Genomic DNA, 20,616 nt, shown 5'->3' with positions numbered 1-20,616 from the left:
CAAACCCCAACTCGAATCAAACTAGTTTGGTGACTTGGCTTACTTTGATATTGATGTTGCTAGCCAAGTGTTTGATGAAATGACTCAAGGAAGTGTCCGCTAATGACATGGAAGGTATGTATATGAAACAAATATCATTTTTCTGGATTTTGATGTTTCCTAGAAGGTGTTTGATAAAAATACTTGTAAACAGCTGTTATTGTTTTACAAGAAATTGAAAGTGCAGAGCATGTGTTTGTAAAAATGTCATAGGCTCGAACTTGGCTCAAACTGGCCTGAGCTGCTGACTGAACCGAGCCGGGCTAGCCAGTCAGGCTCGAAGACTGAGCCAAGCCGAGCCAGGGTCAGGTAGTGGCCGGGCCAAGTCAAGCTGAAGCCCAGCTCGACTCAGTGTACACCCCTAAACACCGAAGCTTGTAGGGCAAGCATGCTGTATATGCAAAATCCACTCTATTCAATCAAGGACCCGGTACAAAACACCAACGAAATCCACAACTCACCAGGACCTAGCTAGAGACAGATGGTCTTGTATGGAGCTCTGTAGGGCCCACCTTGATATATGTGCTTTATCCAAGCTGTCTATCCATCTTGAAAGATCATTTTAGGGCACGAGCCCAAAAAGGAGGTAGATCGAAGGATCAAGTTGATCACTCCACACGAAACATTGACGATTCATTGCCTACCGCTGAAAATCTATTGGGCCCACAAGTTTTGGAACGAGCTGATATTTATGTTTTCCCTTCATCCAGGTCTATGTGACCGTATGATCATATCAAGCATAACCAGAAACTTCAAGGACCCAAGGAGGTCTCAATGGTAGGCACGCCATCCCCACTTTTCCCTATGGCGTGGCCCACTTGAATTTTGGATAGGCCTTATTTTTGGGCAATATGAGCTAGCACAAATGATGGATGGAGTGGATGTCACACACTCATTATGGTGGACCACGCAGAGCTTTTTGTTGCGTGGGCTCTTGCGTCCGTTGAAACGAGAACCAGCGCAGCGATCTGTCAGACTTGAAGATTGCACTATTAATTCCTCAGGACTATCGCAGAGAGATTGCACGGTACATACAAATAGGGCCCATTGGTTAGTAATCCAAACCATCAATTCGATGGGCCTTACAATGGATTACCGATGCACAAAAAACCATCCTTTTTAAGGCTCCAACAAGTCCCATATGATTGGTCCGACACAAGAATTGCCCATGCATTAAAAGCCATCGTTGTAAGGCTAGGATGAGTCCCATGTGACTCATCCGAGTCGACCTGGACTCGATGGGACCGGACCGGATCTGGTTTGTATGACGAGTCACCCCGACTCAGTGAGTCAGGCCAATTCACACCAATTCAGGCCATTTTGACTTGAGACTTGGATGAGTCTACCCAGCTGACGAGTTGAAGGTTCAGGATTTCTTTTCCACAAGGGAGATCTACGGTGCAAATTTGTAATTTTGGTGTGGCCCACAGCATCAACAGCTTGGATCACTGAACAACTGAAATATAGGCCCACTTGCCCTCAATTGTCCACCGACTCCAAACTAAAAGCCCGAACACTGAATATTGTAAATTGCATAAATTGATAAGCATATGAAAACCCAGGAAAAAACTCAAACGGGACTCGTATGAGCTTTTGACTCCGCCAGAAAAAGCATGAATAGGGCTTCTTGTTAAGTTAACCCAAAATCCAATCCAGCCAAGTCAACTCAGTAGAGCTTCAGGCAAGGATGAATTATTAAACCATGCTGGAAGCAGATGGTATAATCTGGACTGATGTTCTGATGTGGCCCACCACCTATTTCTACAATCAATGGGGAATCGGTAGTCCATGAGGACTACAATTTCAGAGGACCACTAAAACAGGCCTCTGGTTATCAGTCAGTGTTCTTTACAAAGTTGTCAGAGAAGAAGCAGTGGACCCACTCAACTCTCTTACATCTCACAAGCAATGAGTCCATGTATCGCCTACGTGAAGAAAACCAAAACAAAAAGAATAATGAATAGAAGTACCAAAAAGGCTATTATCATAAGCTGACCTTTCAGACTCGCTTTCTTCATAACCAGAGCAATCTTTTTCTGCAAAAAGAAAATAAGAAAAGAAAGAGTATCAAACGATCAAATGTGTAGATAAAAGAGAGCTCTTTCTTTTCAATACAACACGAGAACTAGTTCACAATTTTTTGAAATTCTATAAAGGTGGAAATTCCAAATACGTAACTCAACCTGATCTCAAGCATAGTCAAGTTGAGCTTTCAAATTATGGTCTCAAGCCCAGGGAAAAGAAAGTTAGTGTCAGGTCACAGGTGGGCAGACAGTCATTGCACCTTGGCTAAGCAAATCAAGATGCAAAACCCAAATAGCTAAGATGAGGTGCCATGATAATTAGAAATTCCAAATCAAAAATTATTTTATCCCACTGCTGAAATGGCCATGAGTCAAACGTGGGCAAATGGTGCATTTGAGCAATTGCAACAATTGAGAACAAAAGAACCAAAGCCGATGTAGAGAAAATAAAAATGATCAGGTTTACCCTCTCTCTGATTTTTCAGAAGAGAAAATGATCAGGTTTACTCCCACCCTCCCTCTGAGGATTACAAATGTAAAGTTGAAAAGATTCCAACCAACAGTTGGCATTCAATGGGCAAAAGTCACCCAATCAGCAGAAAAGATTGTTACAACCAGTGTTCAAATTATCTCTGATATTATCTTTATCTCCAGCTCATAACATTGGTAGCGATACCAATAACGCTGGTAGTATCAGAAATTCCAGGTAATAGCAATGTATCACTAAGTATCACAAATGTATCAATATCGCTAATCTAATCACCAATGTTTTCAACTATGTAAATTCTAGGTGTCGCTTGTATTGCCAATGCATCAATATCGCCAATGCATCACCAATATTTTCGACTATGTAAATTCTAGGTAACGCTTGTATCATAAGTGTATCGACGATATTTCAATAATATCGCCAACATATTGATATCATCAAAATTTTGTTTATTAGAATTTTTTTTTTTCATGGGCACATGGTTGTGTGTAGTGTTCAATTTGTCATTGATAATATCCTGATACTATCGATATGGCAACATGCGCGATATTGAGACCACAATCTTTCATTTCCTTTCCAATTGTTAATGATTTCTTGGTGAAATATTATGTGTTGTTGATATTTTGCAATATCGATGGATGTTTGGATGGAAGGTTGGATGGTTAAATAAGCCGGATGGGATGGTTGGACTGATTTCTTACAACAACACATGCTTTTAAGGCCTCATTAAATGGAAACCTGTGGTGTATGCATTCTTTTTGTAATTTATTATTATTATTTTTTTTCTAAATATGCAAATATGTGCATTTCAACATATCTTGAAGTTTCGCTGAAAATTTTACTATTTTTCCCATGCTTCCCTGCATTTCCGGTTATCAGCGATATTATCGGCGATATCGATATTGTTTCAATATCCCTGGCCTCGAAACTTGTAGCAATACCAATACTTCCAACACTGGTTACAACCAGCCAAATGATGTGCTTTCAGGGTAAAGCCTCTCTGTGTTGGGCCACCAGATGACCAGTCGAGATATAGAACATGTGTGAAGGTTGTATGGGGACACACCTGAATATCAAAAGAAAAGTGACTAACAGCAGATACTCTCTCTTTCAAAAAGCATCTCAGCCAGTTCAGAAAGTTGCTAGGTTACAGGAGTTTTGAACTAGCAGCACCATGCTGTTGATGTTTTTATATGTTTCTGAAACATTCAGAATATTTTGAGTCTGCAAATGAAATTCTAAATTTCGAGTTCTTACATAGAGATTTATCTTTTTCTCTAGACTTTGCTAAGCCCAGACCCATGTACAAGGCATGCCATCTACAAGCTACCACGCGAACTACCATGGCAGACAGGTCAACATCCAACCTGTCCAATAAATGCATTGTGGACGGAAAATCTGGACAATCCAATCAGAAGGTGGGCTACACCATAACAGTAATGTACACCACCCCAAAACATCCAAATTCACATGCAGCCCATTTGATGATTTGGTCAGCCAGATTTTTGGTTTGTCTGATCATCATGGTGGGGTTCATATGTGGAACGGGTTGGATGTCATAAGTATACCCATGGACCCCACAACTCCTGCATTTACCACTTTTTAAAGAGAAAATATAATCAAGGTCATTTTGGTCATTTCTCCCTTCAAAGGACCCTCCCGAGAATTTCAATTGGCGGGGGCATTATTTGGTAACATGAAAACTCGAGAGAGTTTTTGCAGTAGAAGTCCCTATTTTTTTCACCTTTCTTTTCATATGTCATTTCTCATCTTGGAGGGAAAGGTCAAAAGGTAGGCACATGTATCAGTAGGGAGCGGGCAAACCACTTCTGAATTTTATTGGCAAGAGGAAGAAATATATTAGTGACAGTCAAATTACGGCAAATATGGGCCTGTTGTCCAAATGAGATAACACCAACCTGAACAAAATCAAGACGATTCATGGTGCCATCCATCTCCAAGCTCAATTCATCTAAAATCCTCCCCTACATCAACAGAACAAATCAATGGTCAGCAATTAAATGCAAATTAGGTCAAGGTACCAACAATTGCTACTAGTTGTGTATAAGAAAACTGCAAAAAAAATACCTGTTTCATGGAAAAAAAAACGCTACTAAAAACTACTAGTAGAATCCTTCTCATTGCAAGAAGTGCGACTGCTTTACACATGTGAGAGGCCACTCATCAGGCAAGACCGACCATGTACTTTTTAATACCGAAAGGTATCAGTTTAAATGTAATAACTTAAACTGTGTACCAATGTACTTGAAGGGGGGAAAAAAGAAGTAAAACTACATACTTCCTTCCCTATGTTTTATTCCTCAAATCTTCTTTTTCTCGCGATTTTTCAACACTATAAGCAGAACACAGACTTGAAATCCATTTTTACATGTCCATGGCAGAAAAGGATTTGTAAAGCCTAGCTATGATGACGATGGCGATGATGATAAGTTGGAATAGGGTGGACTTAGTTTGCAACTTAAAAGAAAGATAAGCATTTAAATCAATTTGAAAAAAAAAAGAAGGAAAATGATGATATCTCAAGAATGAACTGCATTTAGTTAAACAATACCTGACCAGCAAGTTCTTCGTGTATAGTAAGGCCTACACCCCCAATTCTCTGTACACTTGCAGTCAGCTCATCCAGCTCTTCATCTTGTTGCCTTAAGGAGTCAATTCATGGGCATAGAGAATCAGTAGAAAGTAAATAAAAGCTGTTTCTAGATTAGATGCATTACCAACAATCTGGAGCTGAAAATTCCCAGAAAATTAGAGCATTAAGACATTTAATCCAACTTTTTATCTGGCAAATTGTGCCCAACCATGTATTGACAGCTCGGACAAGTCGGATGTGACTCAAACTCAGTTGGATCTGATCCAGTTCAACACCATGAGTAACCAAGATGAGTCACCCCCATTCAGTTGAGTCGTGCCAATTCACCTCTGACTTGCGCGAATCGACTCAAGACTGGCGAGTCGGCCTAAGTCACCAAGTCTTAAATACATGTGCCCAACAGTTCTGACAAGCAGGCAACAATATAGGGCACAGACACTAAGGTTACCCAACCTTTTTCAGATATCCCATTACTTTGTCAAGTTTAACAGGAGAAATAGGCAAGTTTCAAGATAAGTTTGGAGCAAGAGCCAGAAAACTTTATTTACTGAATGATTATAAATAACCAGTCACTAAAACTTTTGAGAATTGGCCAATCCATGAGGTGGCCAGTCAGTTGGTTTGCTCAGACAGATTGATGTTCTCGCCAATCTCATCAATTGCTGGATAAATACAATTACTGAACGGGTGTGGAACATCTAGATCAGCCTCTTGAATCACTAGAATATCCATACACGATAATGAGATTATTCCCACAGCAATTGCAACTGGTATTATGGGTTTTTCATAATTAATAAGAACTAAAATGCAATTAAAAAAGAATTTCTCAAAAGATAGAGCATTTGATGATTTGTAGCAACCTCATTTAGTTTGAAATGACCAGAAATGGTTGAGAACAATACATGAGCCTCTGAGAGAGAGAGAGAGAGAGAGAGAGAGAGAGCAAAAAAAAAGGAGCACTATAGATGCTCCACTGAAAGCAAAGGTGTTTTTTGTTCAACCCAGCAATGGTAAGGTTGATTTTAGAAATATATGCCATTTGTTTGAAATGACCAGAAGTGGTTGAGAACAATTCCTGAGCCTGAGAGAGAGAGCAAAAAAAGGAGCACTATAGATGCTCCACCGAAAGCAAAGGTGTTTTTTGTTCAACCCAGCAATGGTAAGGTTAATTTTAGAAATATGCGCCGTTTGTTTGAAATGAGCAGAAGTGGTTGAGAACAATTCGTGAGCCTGAGAGAGAGAGAGAGAGAGAGAGAGAGAGAGAGAGAGCTGGCGTGATGGATGGGCTCAAACCAGCAACCGCTCATTTTAGAAATATAAGCCACTCGTTTTTTGTGCCCATCGTGGGTGGATCATGCCTCAGCATCTGATTCCAGCCATATAAACAACCAATAATCCACATTTGACAGGGCACACTTAGATGGTTAAGATCACCCAATGGGGGAGGCATTGGGGTCTTCCATCCACCATGGGGCCCATCATATGAACCACTTATCGCCAAAAGGAAGGCCCCCATGCAAAGTTTGTTTGGCCAAGCAAATGCATTGTTGAACATTGTTTGTTCCTCAAAAAAGAAAATGCAAAAGAATATATTACTTCATGAGGAGAAATTGTCAATCTCCATCCACCTTGGGAGCCATAATATCAACCACTTGGATCACCAAAAGACGGGCTCCCATGCATAGTTTATTGGGCCAAGCAAATTCTTGGTCAAACATCATAGGTTTCTCAAAAAAAAAGAAAATGGAAGGTAAAGAAAGAGTATATTACTTTATAAGGAGCAATTGCCTATCTGTTTCTGCTGAAATGAAATTCTCGTTGTGTTGGGTATTGTACTGATCAGATCTGCCTGCCTGATAAGGGCGACCATTTGAAACTGGCATTAGTTCCTGACGCATCCCACTTAGACCTGTGTTGACCAGATTGCTCTGCTCCTTTCCTGCTTCCACAGTCTTCCTCATGTTGCGCACCTAAAGAAATACTAAAACTTCTAAGGAGATCAAAACAAAATGCCAATAAATTTTATGAAGGGTAAAGGAGAAGGCACAAACCATTTAAAATGCTTAGAATCTATAAATCAAGGGATAAGTGATCCAAGACAATTCCAAGCCATGAAGTGAAATCAGGGGTTGATGAAGTGGGTCCTTACTCATGCCTTAGTGGTAGACTCACAAGAGTTTCAACACGAGGTCATGGGTTCAAGTACCCATTGTGGTGAAATCCCACCGTGGTATGAGTGCGTGGGTTAAAAAAAAGAAGAAGAAGAAGAAGAAGAAGTGGGGATAGAAACACCAGTCACTGCTAGTGCTGAGGTTTCTCAGGAGGGGAAACCTAGGAAAAACCTCTTGCAAGGGTGGCAGTTGAGGCTCCGAACATGCACATCACAACCACATGAAATACGAGGCACTGGAAGAACAATTTCCATTTAAAACAGCTTGAAACAATTGTTCTGCTTCCCTTATTACAAGTAAAGCTAAAAGAAACCCTAACTGCTAGTCTTGACCATTAATGCTACTGAACCTTCTAAGCTACTAACTAATTTAAAATGCCATAAACACCATTAAAATCTAAAGAACTTTAAGAAGTCATGATAATTTTTGTTATTAATATTGTGGTCAAATTTTGAGGACTGGAACAATGAAATCTTGCAAAATCACCATTGTATATCTCAAGAAAAGCTATAGAACGTTGAATTATGCCTCCCAGTAGGTAACTTTTTCAGACATGGTATGCCAAAACAGTTACATAACAGCCATTACATAATGGTAACAATGGTAACTGTTATGTGTTACGGGGTGGAAACGGCCATAATAGAAAGCATGATCTGTAACAGCCCCATAAAGGTCCTGTGATGGCTCGTAACTGTCCTGAAACAGATTTTTTCCCAAAAAAAAAAAGAAAGAAAAGAAAAGGCAAGGCCATAACAGCTGTTGCTGCTCGCATCGTAGCAGTAACAACGGTGGTTGTTATGGCCACTGTTACTGTTATGGAACACCTTGGTCTCAAATCCGTTCGGATTTCTGTTCTTGCTGCACTACCATTGGATTGATCTATTTTTCAAGGGCAAAAAAAAGAAAAAAGGATCAACCATGGTTCCGTCCAAAACTCTGATGTTGGTCCTCAATTTCTAGGCTTGGAAGGCCTTTATTTCAAATCAAGGTATTCCTTAACTGTAATGGTGGCTGTAACGGCCACCGCCATTACCGTTATGTTACAGCTTTTTCTAATTTTTATTTTTTTGAAAAAACCCATTTCGGCCCCATTCAGACCATTATAGGTCAATTTTTCTGTAACGGTCATTACGACCCCGTAATGAGTAACAGTTACTACGTTACCATTGCATAACCGTTTAGGTATATCTTGTTTTAAATGAATATCTTCTTTGGTTGGGAAAGAAATTGTCCTCAAGTTAGTTTCTTTGCCTTGTTAAGACAGGCCCATCAATGCTTCTTCAGCAAGTTTTGGCTCAATGGCTTTTTTGAACTCTTCCTTCATGGCTGATACAACTTCCAATTTGGTTTCATGTTTTAACATATGAAATCAAAGATTCCTTGTCTACTACTCTTTCAAGCAATTAATACACACTTATTGTTGAAATTGGCAAATTGGAATCGAAGTTCGCAGCAACTACGAAATCTTTATCTCCAGATGTTCATCACAAACTGTGGTGACTCTTACGTATAAGACTGGTTCTAGAGAATCTGTCTACTACTGTTTCAAGCAATTAATACACACTTGTTGTTGAAATTGGAAAATTGGAATCAAAGTTTGCAACAGATGTTCATCACAAACCGTGGCGACTCTCAGTATAAGACTGGTTCTAGAGAAAAAAATTAAAGGACCACAAATATGGACTGATGTCCCATTCTGGGTATTTAATAATTTGTCAATCCTTGGAGGAAAACCTAGGTAAAAATTTCTTCAATGGTGATTGGTGATCCTGAAATCCCTCATGAGGCTCACCACAGCAGTACAAACCTCACTGGAAGAACCATTTCATCCGAATAATCATGAAATTGCATTTTCTCCCCTTGCATCGTTATAAGCAAAGCTATGTGAAAACCTTATTTAAGTTATGGTCAAATATTAAGACTGTAAGTTATGGTCAAATATCAAGCCTGTTAAACCTACCAGTTTTAATGCTCCTCAGTAACTATTTTAAAGTATCGTAAATAACACTAAAGCCGAAAAAATACTGAAAATCTGCCATAACTTCTGCCATTAAGCATCCTGCAATATTTTGAGCCTCAAAACCAAGAAAATTCACAAAACATATAGAAAGTTACTATAGATCTCGAAATACCTTCCAAACAAGTGAAAGACCGTAAAAAAGGGGAATCCGGATTTTAAGTTATGACACCTGAAATTAACTATCTCAATCATTTGGGACCTGAAGATTAATCACATCTTTTCCTAATGTCCGTTCACCAAGGCTTCAATCAGTCTTCATTTTTTAAAATCTCAATTCCATCCAAAAATCCTGTGTTATTCTTCAGTTTCTCAGTTTGCAAGGTCTATTCATTTGGATTGCATAATAGACCACTTAAAAAAAGAAGTACATATTAGGTAATCATCAGTTTCAGAGACATGGTACGGTGTACATATGTTGCTAGGGCTGTTAGGAAAAAACCTTAATTTATTTTTTACTACTTCTTTCATTGTAATTTATATGGTATTCATAACCTTCTACTGAACTGGATATAGTTTTTCTATAACATGCTTTCTTGTACTAATATCTATACAAATAGGCAATAATGCATTTTCAAATGTACAGTTGTGCTGGTGTGTTGGATTTTTAAGGGTCCCTCTGTCTAAAACCTTTCGATCACATCCAACATTGACACAAGTCCCCATCGATGTTACATTGCTTAGAATGTCTAATAAAACCCACAAACAAGCTTCAAATTAAAAATTCATATGATTAAGCTATTCTCTAGCTAAAGACAAAACTCAGAGATAATCTTCAAATCCAAAATTTGCAAAATAACATAGCTCAGCCAAACCCCACCAAAAGAGGGATGAATTTGGCTGGGAAGGGCCAGTCTAGCCCATCTGAGAACCTATTTTAATCATCATAATCTGTTTTGCTTTTTTTTTTCTTCTTCTTCTTCTTCTTTTTCCCCTAGATGGATTATAACCACAGCTCCCATCTGGTGGTGTTGCACCAGCAGGTCCCTAGCCCAGGTAGATGGTTATGTCAGGTAAGTAGCCGGTCATTGAACTTTTGCCTAGCAATCATGAAAGATAACCCAAATGGCTGGGAAAAGGCTATTATGGCGGAGACACATAGACAAAGATGACAGTGGTGGTGGGGGTGGGGGTGGGGTTGGTGGTGGTGGTGGTGGTGGTGGTGAACATGGATCATACCTGAGCCCGAGCATTGTTGGTCCATCTCCTCCGTTTCTCAAGTTCAACTTCATCAATGCCATACGAGGCCGGATCTCTTGCTGCTACTGAAATTGCCTTGTGCAATTCATCCACCTTCCTATCAAGAAATTACATGTTCAGAAGCAGAAGCAGGCTGACAAAAAGCAAAGGCTTACAACAAGTTTTCATAGAGCTATAGATGGAGAAAACTAAAGAGCCCTATCTCACCTCAGCTGGTAGAGCAGTTTTCTAATAAATTTATCACTACCTCTCAAAAAAAAAAAAAAAAAAAAACATGGTTTCCATGCACCAGTTTCTATCTTCCATCATTCAACGTTAAAGTTGTAAAGTAAAGGCAGAATCGGTATCTGTGTGTTTTCAAGAAAGGGCTAAAGAATCGTCCAAAACCAGTATGTATAACCTGATACGTACTTGTATCATCCATGAACAATACAGCTGTATCAACCCATGTTGGCCCGAAACAGCCCAATACAGGGGCAACATGGACCTGGATTGGTGGTGAAAAAAACAATACCCGATACACCAATTTAAAACCTTGTTTTCAAGAAGCTAGAGGGTTGTTTGTTGACAAGGGGTTCGCAACCTTTTAAAGGATGAAATTGGGACCAAACCCGGGATTTTTGCAGGAGTTGATTTGTAGGATACAGGTGGGATGATTCCTCATCATCCTCCTTTTTCTTGTTCTCATTTTTTGCTTTTAATAAAATTAGCCATCTTATATATATATAAAGAACATTTCAGTTTACTGAAACAGGAATTTCAAGGTATATCAGTAAATGAACATGAACAGATTGGAAAATGGTGGACATAGGTGGGTAAGGGAAAAGCAGCCAACATTGAAATGGATGAAACCTCCACCTTGATATCAAAATCTGAACATTGATGGAAGTTACATCCAAAAACCAGCAGCAGCCAGGGCTGTAGGCATCATTCAACGTGGTAAGAGGGATGTCAATAACTATGATCTCTTCTCATCAAAGTGAAGAATTCAAAAGAGGTAGAAACTGTTTTCAAGTTCTCCTATCCAAAGATGCCTTGATTATAAAAGAATAGTGATATTTTAAAACTATGCAACAATTAATTCATAGAAGACTAAAATGGTTGTGTCTATAATACCTGCCATTCAACACTTTCACAACCAGCAACAAGCTCTTTTGTGAGATGAACCCACTCACCAGTGTTCGAAGGTATATGTTCCCATTGGTGAAAAGTAGTGTGCACTTTATCAATCTGACCAAGCAAACATGAAACCATTTCAAAAAGTAGCTTTCGCCTTCTCGAAACACTAAAACATACATTTTAGGTCCCGCAGAAACATACTTCTAGAATATAGACACAATGGCTGAAGGGAACACAGATATAACTGTGTACAGTAATGCTCCTTCCCTCGCTGAGACATGAGTATTTAATTGGCCTCAAGTTGAGAGCCAAAGAAGAGTTCCATGATCTATGATCTCCAAATACCAATGTGGACACTGACATGAAGAGTGGGATATGACTATGCCTTTCTCAAGATCCAGGACATGGATATGGATGAGGGTGTCCCATCCAAGCCATTAATACCATAGAGACCTGATAGGAGTACGAAAATAATGGACCAAATACAATGGTAAGCTGTCAAACATGCAAGTATTTGAGATCCTTAGATCATATAATAGAAGAAAAGAAAACAGATTTGTCTTTGAAAAATACAATGAAATGAAATAGCACCATGATCATTTCCATTTGGAAAGAGAAGCTACCTTAAACACTAGGTCAGCAAAAGGAATGTTAGGCCTTTTGGCTAGCGAGATCTATTATGAACAATTAGTAGGGTGCTGACTTTTGTTCTGAATTTGGTCAACTCACAAAGGGGAACAATTAGAATGATCCCTAACAATATAATGGAAGATCATGACACAGAAGCAAGTTAAAAAGAAACAGACACAGAAGCAAGTCAAGCCATCAACAAGGAAACACCCCTGGTGTGGCAATGGAATATTGACTGCTATACTTACAGTCAATGTTTTAAATACTGTTATTGCGTAATGTATCACACCCTTGGGATATGGATAAATATCGGTTATCGCATGGGATATATATCAGTCGTATTGCATAATATATCGCTGTTGTTGGGAAACATGAGAAATTGGGAAATTGGTCGAATTTTTCAATGAAACTTTAGGGATTGTTGAAAAAGACATCAATACACACTTAGAAATCAAAACATTACATTTAAAAAAAAAAAGTAAAAAAAAAGTGCACATAATAGGGGTTTCCTTTATATGGGGTCCTAATATATGTGCTTTCCAACTGAACTGATGCAAGTACATTCAAAGTCTATTCATATAATTTATAAACGTAAGAAGACATATATGGAAACGCAAGCAATACATTCAAAAGCAAAAAAAGAATCACTAGATCAGATTACATACATGTTTAATTTTGTGTTTGGATACAAAGATTGCAACTAATTTATGAGAAATTGAAAATTTTTGATTTTTCTCAATTTTCGCAACTTGACCCATCTCCCCAAAATCTTGAAATCGAAGTTCCAAATCCATAAATTTTCATGGAAAACATGAAGAATCATAGATTTGTAACCATTTGACTTTGGTTTAACGTGATTTACAACAAAAACATTGATCAAAAATTGAAAATGCTCACTAGATCGAATAGGTGGGATATATCGGCACTACCTGTGCATTTCGTATTGCACAGGTGGGATACAAGATATATCGTGGGATATATCAGCTGATATCGTCGATCTTTAAAACAGTGCTTACAGTCAGGTTTGTATATGCCACCCTCATTTTGGAACTCCTTAACAAATTCAGAATCTAGTGCTACTATAATAACATAAGGGTATGTTCGGGTGTTTCCATGGTCAGCGGCGAATGAGTTCCTCTCTAGATAGATAAGAACAAGTTTCTCAACATCGATTTGGAGCCAAAACGCACTCCATTTCCCACATTGCACCAACTGCCAAGCAGATTGGGTCTGCTAAAGTTGCAGAACCAATGCCAATTTGGCAGTACTTCCAAAAGGGACCAAGACAGGCATCAACGTTTCACAAGACAAAGAAACAACCAACTAGTTGATTGTCTGCTCCAATATTGGATTGCTAACTGAGTATGCAACACTCAAAACTAGCATATCAACAAAAAAGTATATGTTCAGCTGACTGATGCTGGCCACATATCTGAAATTTTAAGACAGGACTTGAACTAAATCATTCAAAGTATTGATGCAACATGCAAGCAGGGAAAACTTCATGAATTACCCATAATATGCAAGCAATCACGAGCAGGGAAAATGGGAAAAAAGGTGTCAAATCAACAAAAAGATGAGTCGTTAAAAAAGATAAAAATACCAGAAGAAAAACAATCAGGAACTAAACCTCAGTAAAATAAAAAAGCGCACATGCACATCAATGAAAATATGGAAGTTGCTATGGAAAATTTTGTGATTTTATGAGGTAAAAACCACAATACAGAGTGTTATTTCTGGTAATAATTCCATAAGATGGAATTTTAGAACATAATCAAAACAAAGGATAAATGCCAAAATCAAAGGAGAGAAAACAGATGGACCAAAACTTCAGTAAAGAAAAAATGTTTTCTTTTTTATTCATAAATGTTGCCACAAATTGTTAGCACATGATTGATTCTAAGATAAAATGACATAAAGAGCTTACAATTTTCAGAAAGTTGTTTCTCGAAATGAGAATAACTGATTCCAGTCAAATTTGTTATCCCAGCCACTTCACAATTTTTTTTTGTACCCCAGGGCAATAAGATACATGACCAGTACCATCGATACATGTGCATTTTGTCCAATACCATCATCTTGATTTTTTCGAATTCAAAAGAAAATGTAGAAAATTTTGAAAATAATGAAAATAAAAAAGTTTAGTTCACGTATTTGAAATTGTTTTCCTCGATTAACAAATTTTAGCACACGGACAATTTTGACGGCTATAAAATTTTGCTAAAATTGTGAAAAACAGATGTTCAAATATGATTTAAACTAAATATGATAATTTGTTCATATTGCCAATGGTGAGATGTGCATTCCCAATGAATGTATAGCACCACATTCCTGATATAAAATTTTATATTCCAATATTTTGGATATTCATAAAGAGAGTGGAAAAAATTCCCATGCTTTACAACTTCATATCCATTGAAATTCAAGTTCTAATCACCTAGGCTCTTCGGGAAAAAGGAAAGATGAGGAATAGATAAGAATAAGAAAACAAAGGGAATAAAAAATCAAAATCAGCTACAATTTGGCCAACTAATGAAACAGTTCGAGAACAAATCCACATCAAGATTTTATTTTTATTTTTTTAAAAAAATTAGGACAAATGGCCCCTATCAAAGGGGGAAAAGGCTGATAATAACTAGACATGTGGGTACTTGAATTTCCTCTTAATATGAAGAACTTCATTAACAAATCTATGCATATTACAATATCTAAATATCAAAGTAACTCATTTGATTCAATGTACTGGTAAACCAGTGACAATGGCTAAATCAAGACCATGTAAAAATCACTTTACTCAAGAGGGAAATTAGAAAACTGGAAATTTTGTCAAGATTTACACTTACTGATCCCTGAATTTCCTCTTTAACGATGTAAAATGGATCTTGAGCCGAAGACATCTTGTCCCCTCTTACGCTCTCCTACAAAATTAAAAAGCTTCAAGAAATGAGCCAAAAGAAATTGGTTCAACGTAAGCTAACTGAGTAGAAACTTCATGAATGAATGCTAATGAATGATGTAAATGACATAAAGACCTTAGAGACAATGAAAACAAATGAGAACAAGATTTGACCGATGAAAAGGAAGCCTGACTTCTCTTAGAAAAAGAAAGATGCAACTACTCTGCACGTGAACAACAACAATAACAATGTATCAATGCTAAAATAAAAGGCATAAGCTCAAAACAGGGCTTATTTCTATTTCCTTTGCAAAGAGATTGACAGCTATTGTCCATCAGGTCCGCTATCTAGGATTTATGGTAGTTCAATATTTATGATCAGCTCAAGCTATAGTTGCTTTAGATGGGAAGTTCTGCCACATGTAAATCTTTGAAATTAATAGGAAAAAAAAACAACTACTACTTGTTGCCAATAATTACCAGTAACTCAGGTACCTATGAACATGCCAAACAATGATAACCGCCTAGTCCAAAACATCGCCTTTTAAAAACCCAGCAAGTAGTTTGGTTTTGTGAAGGCTTTATTTCCTCATTTAGGAGCCTTGAAAAGATGGAACTCTGCCTAGAAGTGATGAAAAGCCTGGTACCAGTCCCAATAAAGGAGTAGAGTCAATGTCAAGTAGGCACTCAACTGTAAAACTTTTCCCAAGCAATCTTGAGAATTCTTGTTTCCAATGCTATTGGAAAAACAAGGATCCGTAAGGCCTGACTCAAATATCTGGGCCAAGGCTATCATGATGATGATGGCACTAGCAACGTTTACTTTCCCCAATATGATGAACCTATAAGGCATTTCATAGAGAAAGCATAGTCACAATCCTCCAATTGGTCATCTCTTCTACAATGAGGATGATCAAATGGAACACAATCAAAACAGCTAACATCCGATTCCAGATGTTGCCACCTCATGCACAAGGAGGCACTCATTAATGTTGTATCGATATTGTGAAATTATCCAATTGATATGACTCTCATGCAGCTTTCCCTCCATATAATTATAACTCCAAATGTTGCCACCTCGCATACAAGGAGGCACTCATTAATGTTGTATCGACATTGTGAAATTATCCAATTGATGTGAACTCTCATGCATCATCCCTCCACATAATTATAACTCCTTGCTATTCCCTCCAACATGAAGAAGAAGAAGAAAGGGGGGCTATGAAGGACCCCTTAAAACACAAATTTTCTAAAATGGAAAGCTAATATTGACTTGATGACACATAAGACTATTAAAGATTCCCCAAAATAACTAAATTATCCACAGTATGGGTGGTTTTATATTCATCCCTACAACAAAAACAAGTCCATTTGATGGTGATGGATGGGTTATCATCACTAATCGTCTTTAGTTTAAAGGATGGTCCTTTCTCAAAGGTGGCAAGAGAGTGGGAGGCAGGGTTGTCTGGACTGGGAGCCCATCTAGACGCTTCTTGCTCTAATATCGAAGAGATGATAATGAGATGGTTTGTAGAATAGAATGAGATGGAGTAAGAAGAGGGTCACTCACTATTGTATCCTCACTTGTGCTCTAAACTTGCTTTTTCCTCACTAAAATTTTAGTTCAATTTCCCCCCCAAAAAAAAGTCTTGTTTTGTGATTGTGACAAAGGATCAACACCTTGGGGTTTCAATAGTTATCCTCCATATCCATCTTTTGAAATGTGTAAATATACCCCATGGGATTACACACCACCTTCTCCAAGGGTTTTGACTATAGAATGGAGGAAGCTAAGGCGTCATGGTGAAAGAGAGGAGGGCAAGGTGTTTTAAGAAGGCATGTCAAAGCAGGCGAAGAAGCGTGAAGTACGGAGGAGTTGATGCTAAAGGCCGAGTCGGGTGGGGGGGTGCATTAATCAAAGATGGTTCTTCTCATCCTTAGATTCCAAGATCAAGAAGGTTACAATGTAGAGCAACATCTATTTGCTAAGAGCTAAGCTTGAGAGACTTCAAGACTCCATAAAATACAAAAAGCCTCAACCAAGGAGCAAAATAGAGGAATCGCAATAGCATATCTAGCCTCGATCTCCTATATAACTATACTCTTTGCTCAAAAACAAAATCTAAAGGTTGATCTTCCTATGTTCTCTTCCTAACTCGATAACAATAAAGTAAATAAAATAGAAAATACAGAAAAATCCATTTTGAAGAGGAGGATACAATCAATGTTTTAAATATCGTTATCGTGTAATGTATCGCACCCTTGGGATACAAATACATGTTGTCGGTTATTGCATGGGATATATCGGTTGTATCGCATAATGTATCAATGTTGATGGGATGAGAACATTGGGAATTTGGTTGAACTTTTTAATGAAACTTCAAGGATTGTTGAAAAAGACATCAATACACACTTAGAAATCAGAACATTACAAAAAAAAAAAAAAAAAAGTGCACATAAGAAGAGTTTCCTTTGTATGGGGTCCTAATATATGCATTTTTCCAACTGAACTAATGCAAATATATTCAAAGTCTATTCGTATAATTTATAAATGTAAGAAGACATGTATGGAAATACAAGCAATACATTTAAAAGCAAAAGAAGAATCACTAGACCATGTTACATACATATTTAATTGTGTTTGGATACAAAGATTAAAACTGATTTGCAAGAAATTGAGAAATTTTGATTTTTCTTAATTTTCTACAACTTGACCCATCTCCTCCAAATCTCGAAATCAAAGTTCCAAATCCATGATTTTTCATGGAAACTATGAAGAATCATAAATATTGCAACCATTTGACACTGGTTTAACACGATTTACAACAAAAATATGGATCGAAGATAGAAAATGCTCATTAGATCGAATAGGTGGGATATATCAGCATTACCTGTGCGTTTCGTATCGCATAGGTAGGATACAAGATATATCGTGGGATATATCGATATTTAAAACACTGGATACAGTGATGCTTGAGCACATGTCAAGCCAAACCGCTTCAATTGATTGTTGAATCAAAAGTGAATCTGTACCTTGGACTCTCCCAGACTTAGAATCTATCTACAATCTGAAATTTAAAGCAAATGGTGGCTGTAGAGCTCGTCTCCCAAGTGTTGTAGCTCAAAGTTTTGATCTTTGCAGAGTTTCAGCTCTTTTGTGGAATTTCAAATGATTTTCATCGTATTCATATGCTCTAGGGGCATGGTATAACATAATAGGAAAGGTAGTTTTGAAATTTCCCATGCTTCGAGGTGGTTATAACTTTCAATTGGGCCAGTTGCCATGCAACAATGGGCTATCATGGCAGTGTGATGGATGATACGAGCGAACAAATAAATTACTTAGAAGTCGTACATGTGGCATACGAGTAATTCAAATAAAACTGTCCAAATTATGCTTCCCAATTTAGATGTATCATTAACCAAACATTACTCTATATGGTAATCTGATTATCAAATTGGTGGACATTTATTCGATGGTTAAGAGGTGAAAATGCCAAATGATCCTATTTCAACAAGTATCCATGAAGAAGAGATTCGAGCCGTTCAAACAATATGATTTTGGGATTGCAACTTGGCAACAATGGATTCCACAACTTGGTCTATTTTACATAATGTAAGCCATGCATACAATTTCTGAGTGACTGCTTATCAAGAGTGATAGAGTATCATATAACTCCCACTTTTTCTACCTCATTGCTAGAATAGCACATTTTGGTTTGGAAGGGGATCAGATGGTGTTGCCAACATCACCCCAGCAGTAGTGTTGTGATGTATTGGAGACTGTGGGGCCCACTGCGATGTATGTATTCTATATCCACACCGTCCATCCATTTTGCTAGGTCATTTTAGGACGCATGCCCAAAAATGAAGTAGATCCAAACCTCAAGGCAACCACACCACAGGAAACAGTGGTGATTGAACGCACACCATTAAAAACTTCTTTGGGGCCACAAAAGTTTTGGATCAAACTGATATTTGTGTTTTCCCTTCATCTAGGACTCTGCAACCTTATCGACAGGTTGGATAGCAAATAAAACATTACAGTGGGTTCTAGGAAGGTTTCAACCGTGGGTGTCAATATTCCTACTATTTCTTGTGGTGTGGTCCACTTGAGCTTCGAATCTGCTTCATTTTTGGGTTCATGCCCTAAAACAACCTAGCAAAAGTGCAAAACGGATGGACTGCATGGATATTAAACACATACACCACGGTGGGTCCCACAACGCCCAATGCATCACGACACTACTGCTGGGGGTGGTGTTGGCAACACCACCTGATCTGCGTCCACTAGTGAAGGACCAAAAGTGGCGTGTGCTTCGCAAAAAACAAAACATTGGTGTAAATTGCATTGTTGTGTACATAATAGCAGTTCTTTGCAATAATAAAATAATAATAATAATAATAAAGAGAAGGTTGATGCATAAACGATCCACGTGGCACATGTAGATACGATCGGACAGTTCATTAGTGGGCCCTACTGGAAATGGTGCCATTGCCCAAAAATCAAACTGTATAGATGATCCTAACTGTTCGATCAGAGGACATGTAAGTATTGCATCTGGATCGTCCTTTACCATTTCTTTTATACATTCACTTGTAAGCCAAACCAGACAGTATAATTCTCTAACAACAGACATTTCCTTTCCAGGGCCAACAAAATGAAGCGTCCAGATCTCGTCTGAAAAAATCCACACGAACGATTTATAACGATATAATACAACACACACATTCAAGAATTCAAACAAGCAGTCGATTAAAAATAAAAAATAAAATCACAGATCTGCTAAAATCAGAGAAATTAAAATCACAAATCAGTTCAGAAATTAAAATCAACAGTTTTTTTTTTTTTTTTTGAAGAAGAAGAAGAAGAAGAAGAATTCAGACATCATAAAAATACATAAATAAAGATCTCAACGGGATTGAGATTGCTTGAGTGCTTACATTGAAAAAAAACAAAAAAGAGGCTAACGGAGATCTTTCAGCGCTCTGGCGTTCTTCGATGCATTCCTTGGGGAGCTTTTGTCGAACGAAGGGATTATTAATGTGATCCACGACTCGTGGGGCTCTTCCACTTCGCAGTATGCTCGGGTTCTCAGTTCTGACGTGTGGGGCCCACGGTTCTGTAATCCAAACCGTTGGTACGCGTCCCCAAGTGGATGGACCATGAACCAAGAATCACCTCGAAAGGACGATCATAACCTTTTGATTTTTGGATGACAATGGACGGTCAAGAAGAGTCCCGGCCTTGGCAAGTTTCTTACCGCCATCTTTTCCCGGACGCGGATTTCCTGCGAAAGCCATTCGCAAGAAGTTCCTGCGCTGTAAGTGATGTTTTTGAGAAATCCACACCGTAATTCTGTTTTCTGAGCACATTTTAAGACTCGAGACCAAAAGTTAGAAGTATCAAAGACTCAAG

The 20,616-nt window shown here is 38.1% G+C and overlaps 1 protein-coding gene across 3 annotated transcripts; it reads right to left on the bottom strand.

Moving 5' to 3' along the window:
- Nucleotides 1-1,600: 1,600 nt before the first annotated feature.
- LOC131243655 (syntaxin-61-like) lies at nucleotides 1,601-20,459 on the bottom strand. Of its 3 annotated transcripts, XM_058243150.1 has the most exons (9): nucleotides 20,170-20,459; nucleotides 15,145-15,219; nucleotides 11,669-11,782; nucleotides 11,411-11,470; nucleotides 10,532-10,645; nucleotides 6,935-7,134; nucleotides 5,123-5,213; nucleotides 4,470-4,535; nucleotides 1,601-2,075 (listed from the first exon to the last, which is right to left on the bottom strand). In XM_058243150.1, the coding sequence occupies exons 2-9, from the start codon at nucleotides 15,196-15,198 to the stop codon at nucleotides 1,965-1,967; spliced, it is 810 nt and encodes a 269-aa protein (XP_058099133.1). In that variant the 5' UTR covers nucleotides 15,199-15,219; nucleotides 20,170-20,459; the 3' UTR covers nucleotides 1,601-1,964. The 3 variants fall into 3 exon arrangements, with proteins under 3 accessions (XP_058099133.1, XP_058099134.1, XP_058099135.1); XM_058243152.1 differs by lacking the exons at nucleotides 1,601-2,075; nucleotides 20,170-20,459 and adding an exon at nucleotides 2,088-4,379 and having other exon boundaries at nucleotides 15,145-15,660; XM_058243151.1 differs by lacking the exons at nucleotides 11,411-11,470; nucleotides 20,170-20,459 and having other exon boundaries at nucleotides 15,145-15,285.
- Between the last annotated feature and the right edge of the window lie 157 nt (nucleotides 20,460-20,616).

Source organism: Magnolia sinica, chromosome 4 (genome assembly GCF_029962835.1).
Source record: "Magnolia sinica isolate HGM2019 chromosome 4, MsV1, whole genome shotgun sequence".
Classification (NCBI taxonomy): domain Eukaryota; kingdom Viridiplantae; phylum Streptophyta; class Magnoliopsida; order Magnoliales; family Magnoliaceae; genus Magnolia; species Magnolia sinica.
Note: the sequence above shows the minus strand (reverse complement) of the source record. Positions and strands in the feature narration are given on the sequence as shown.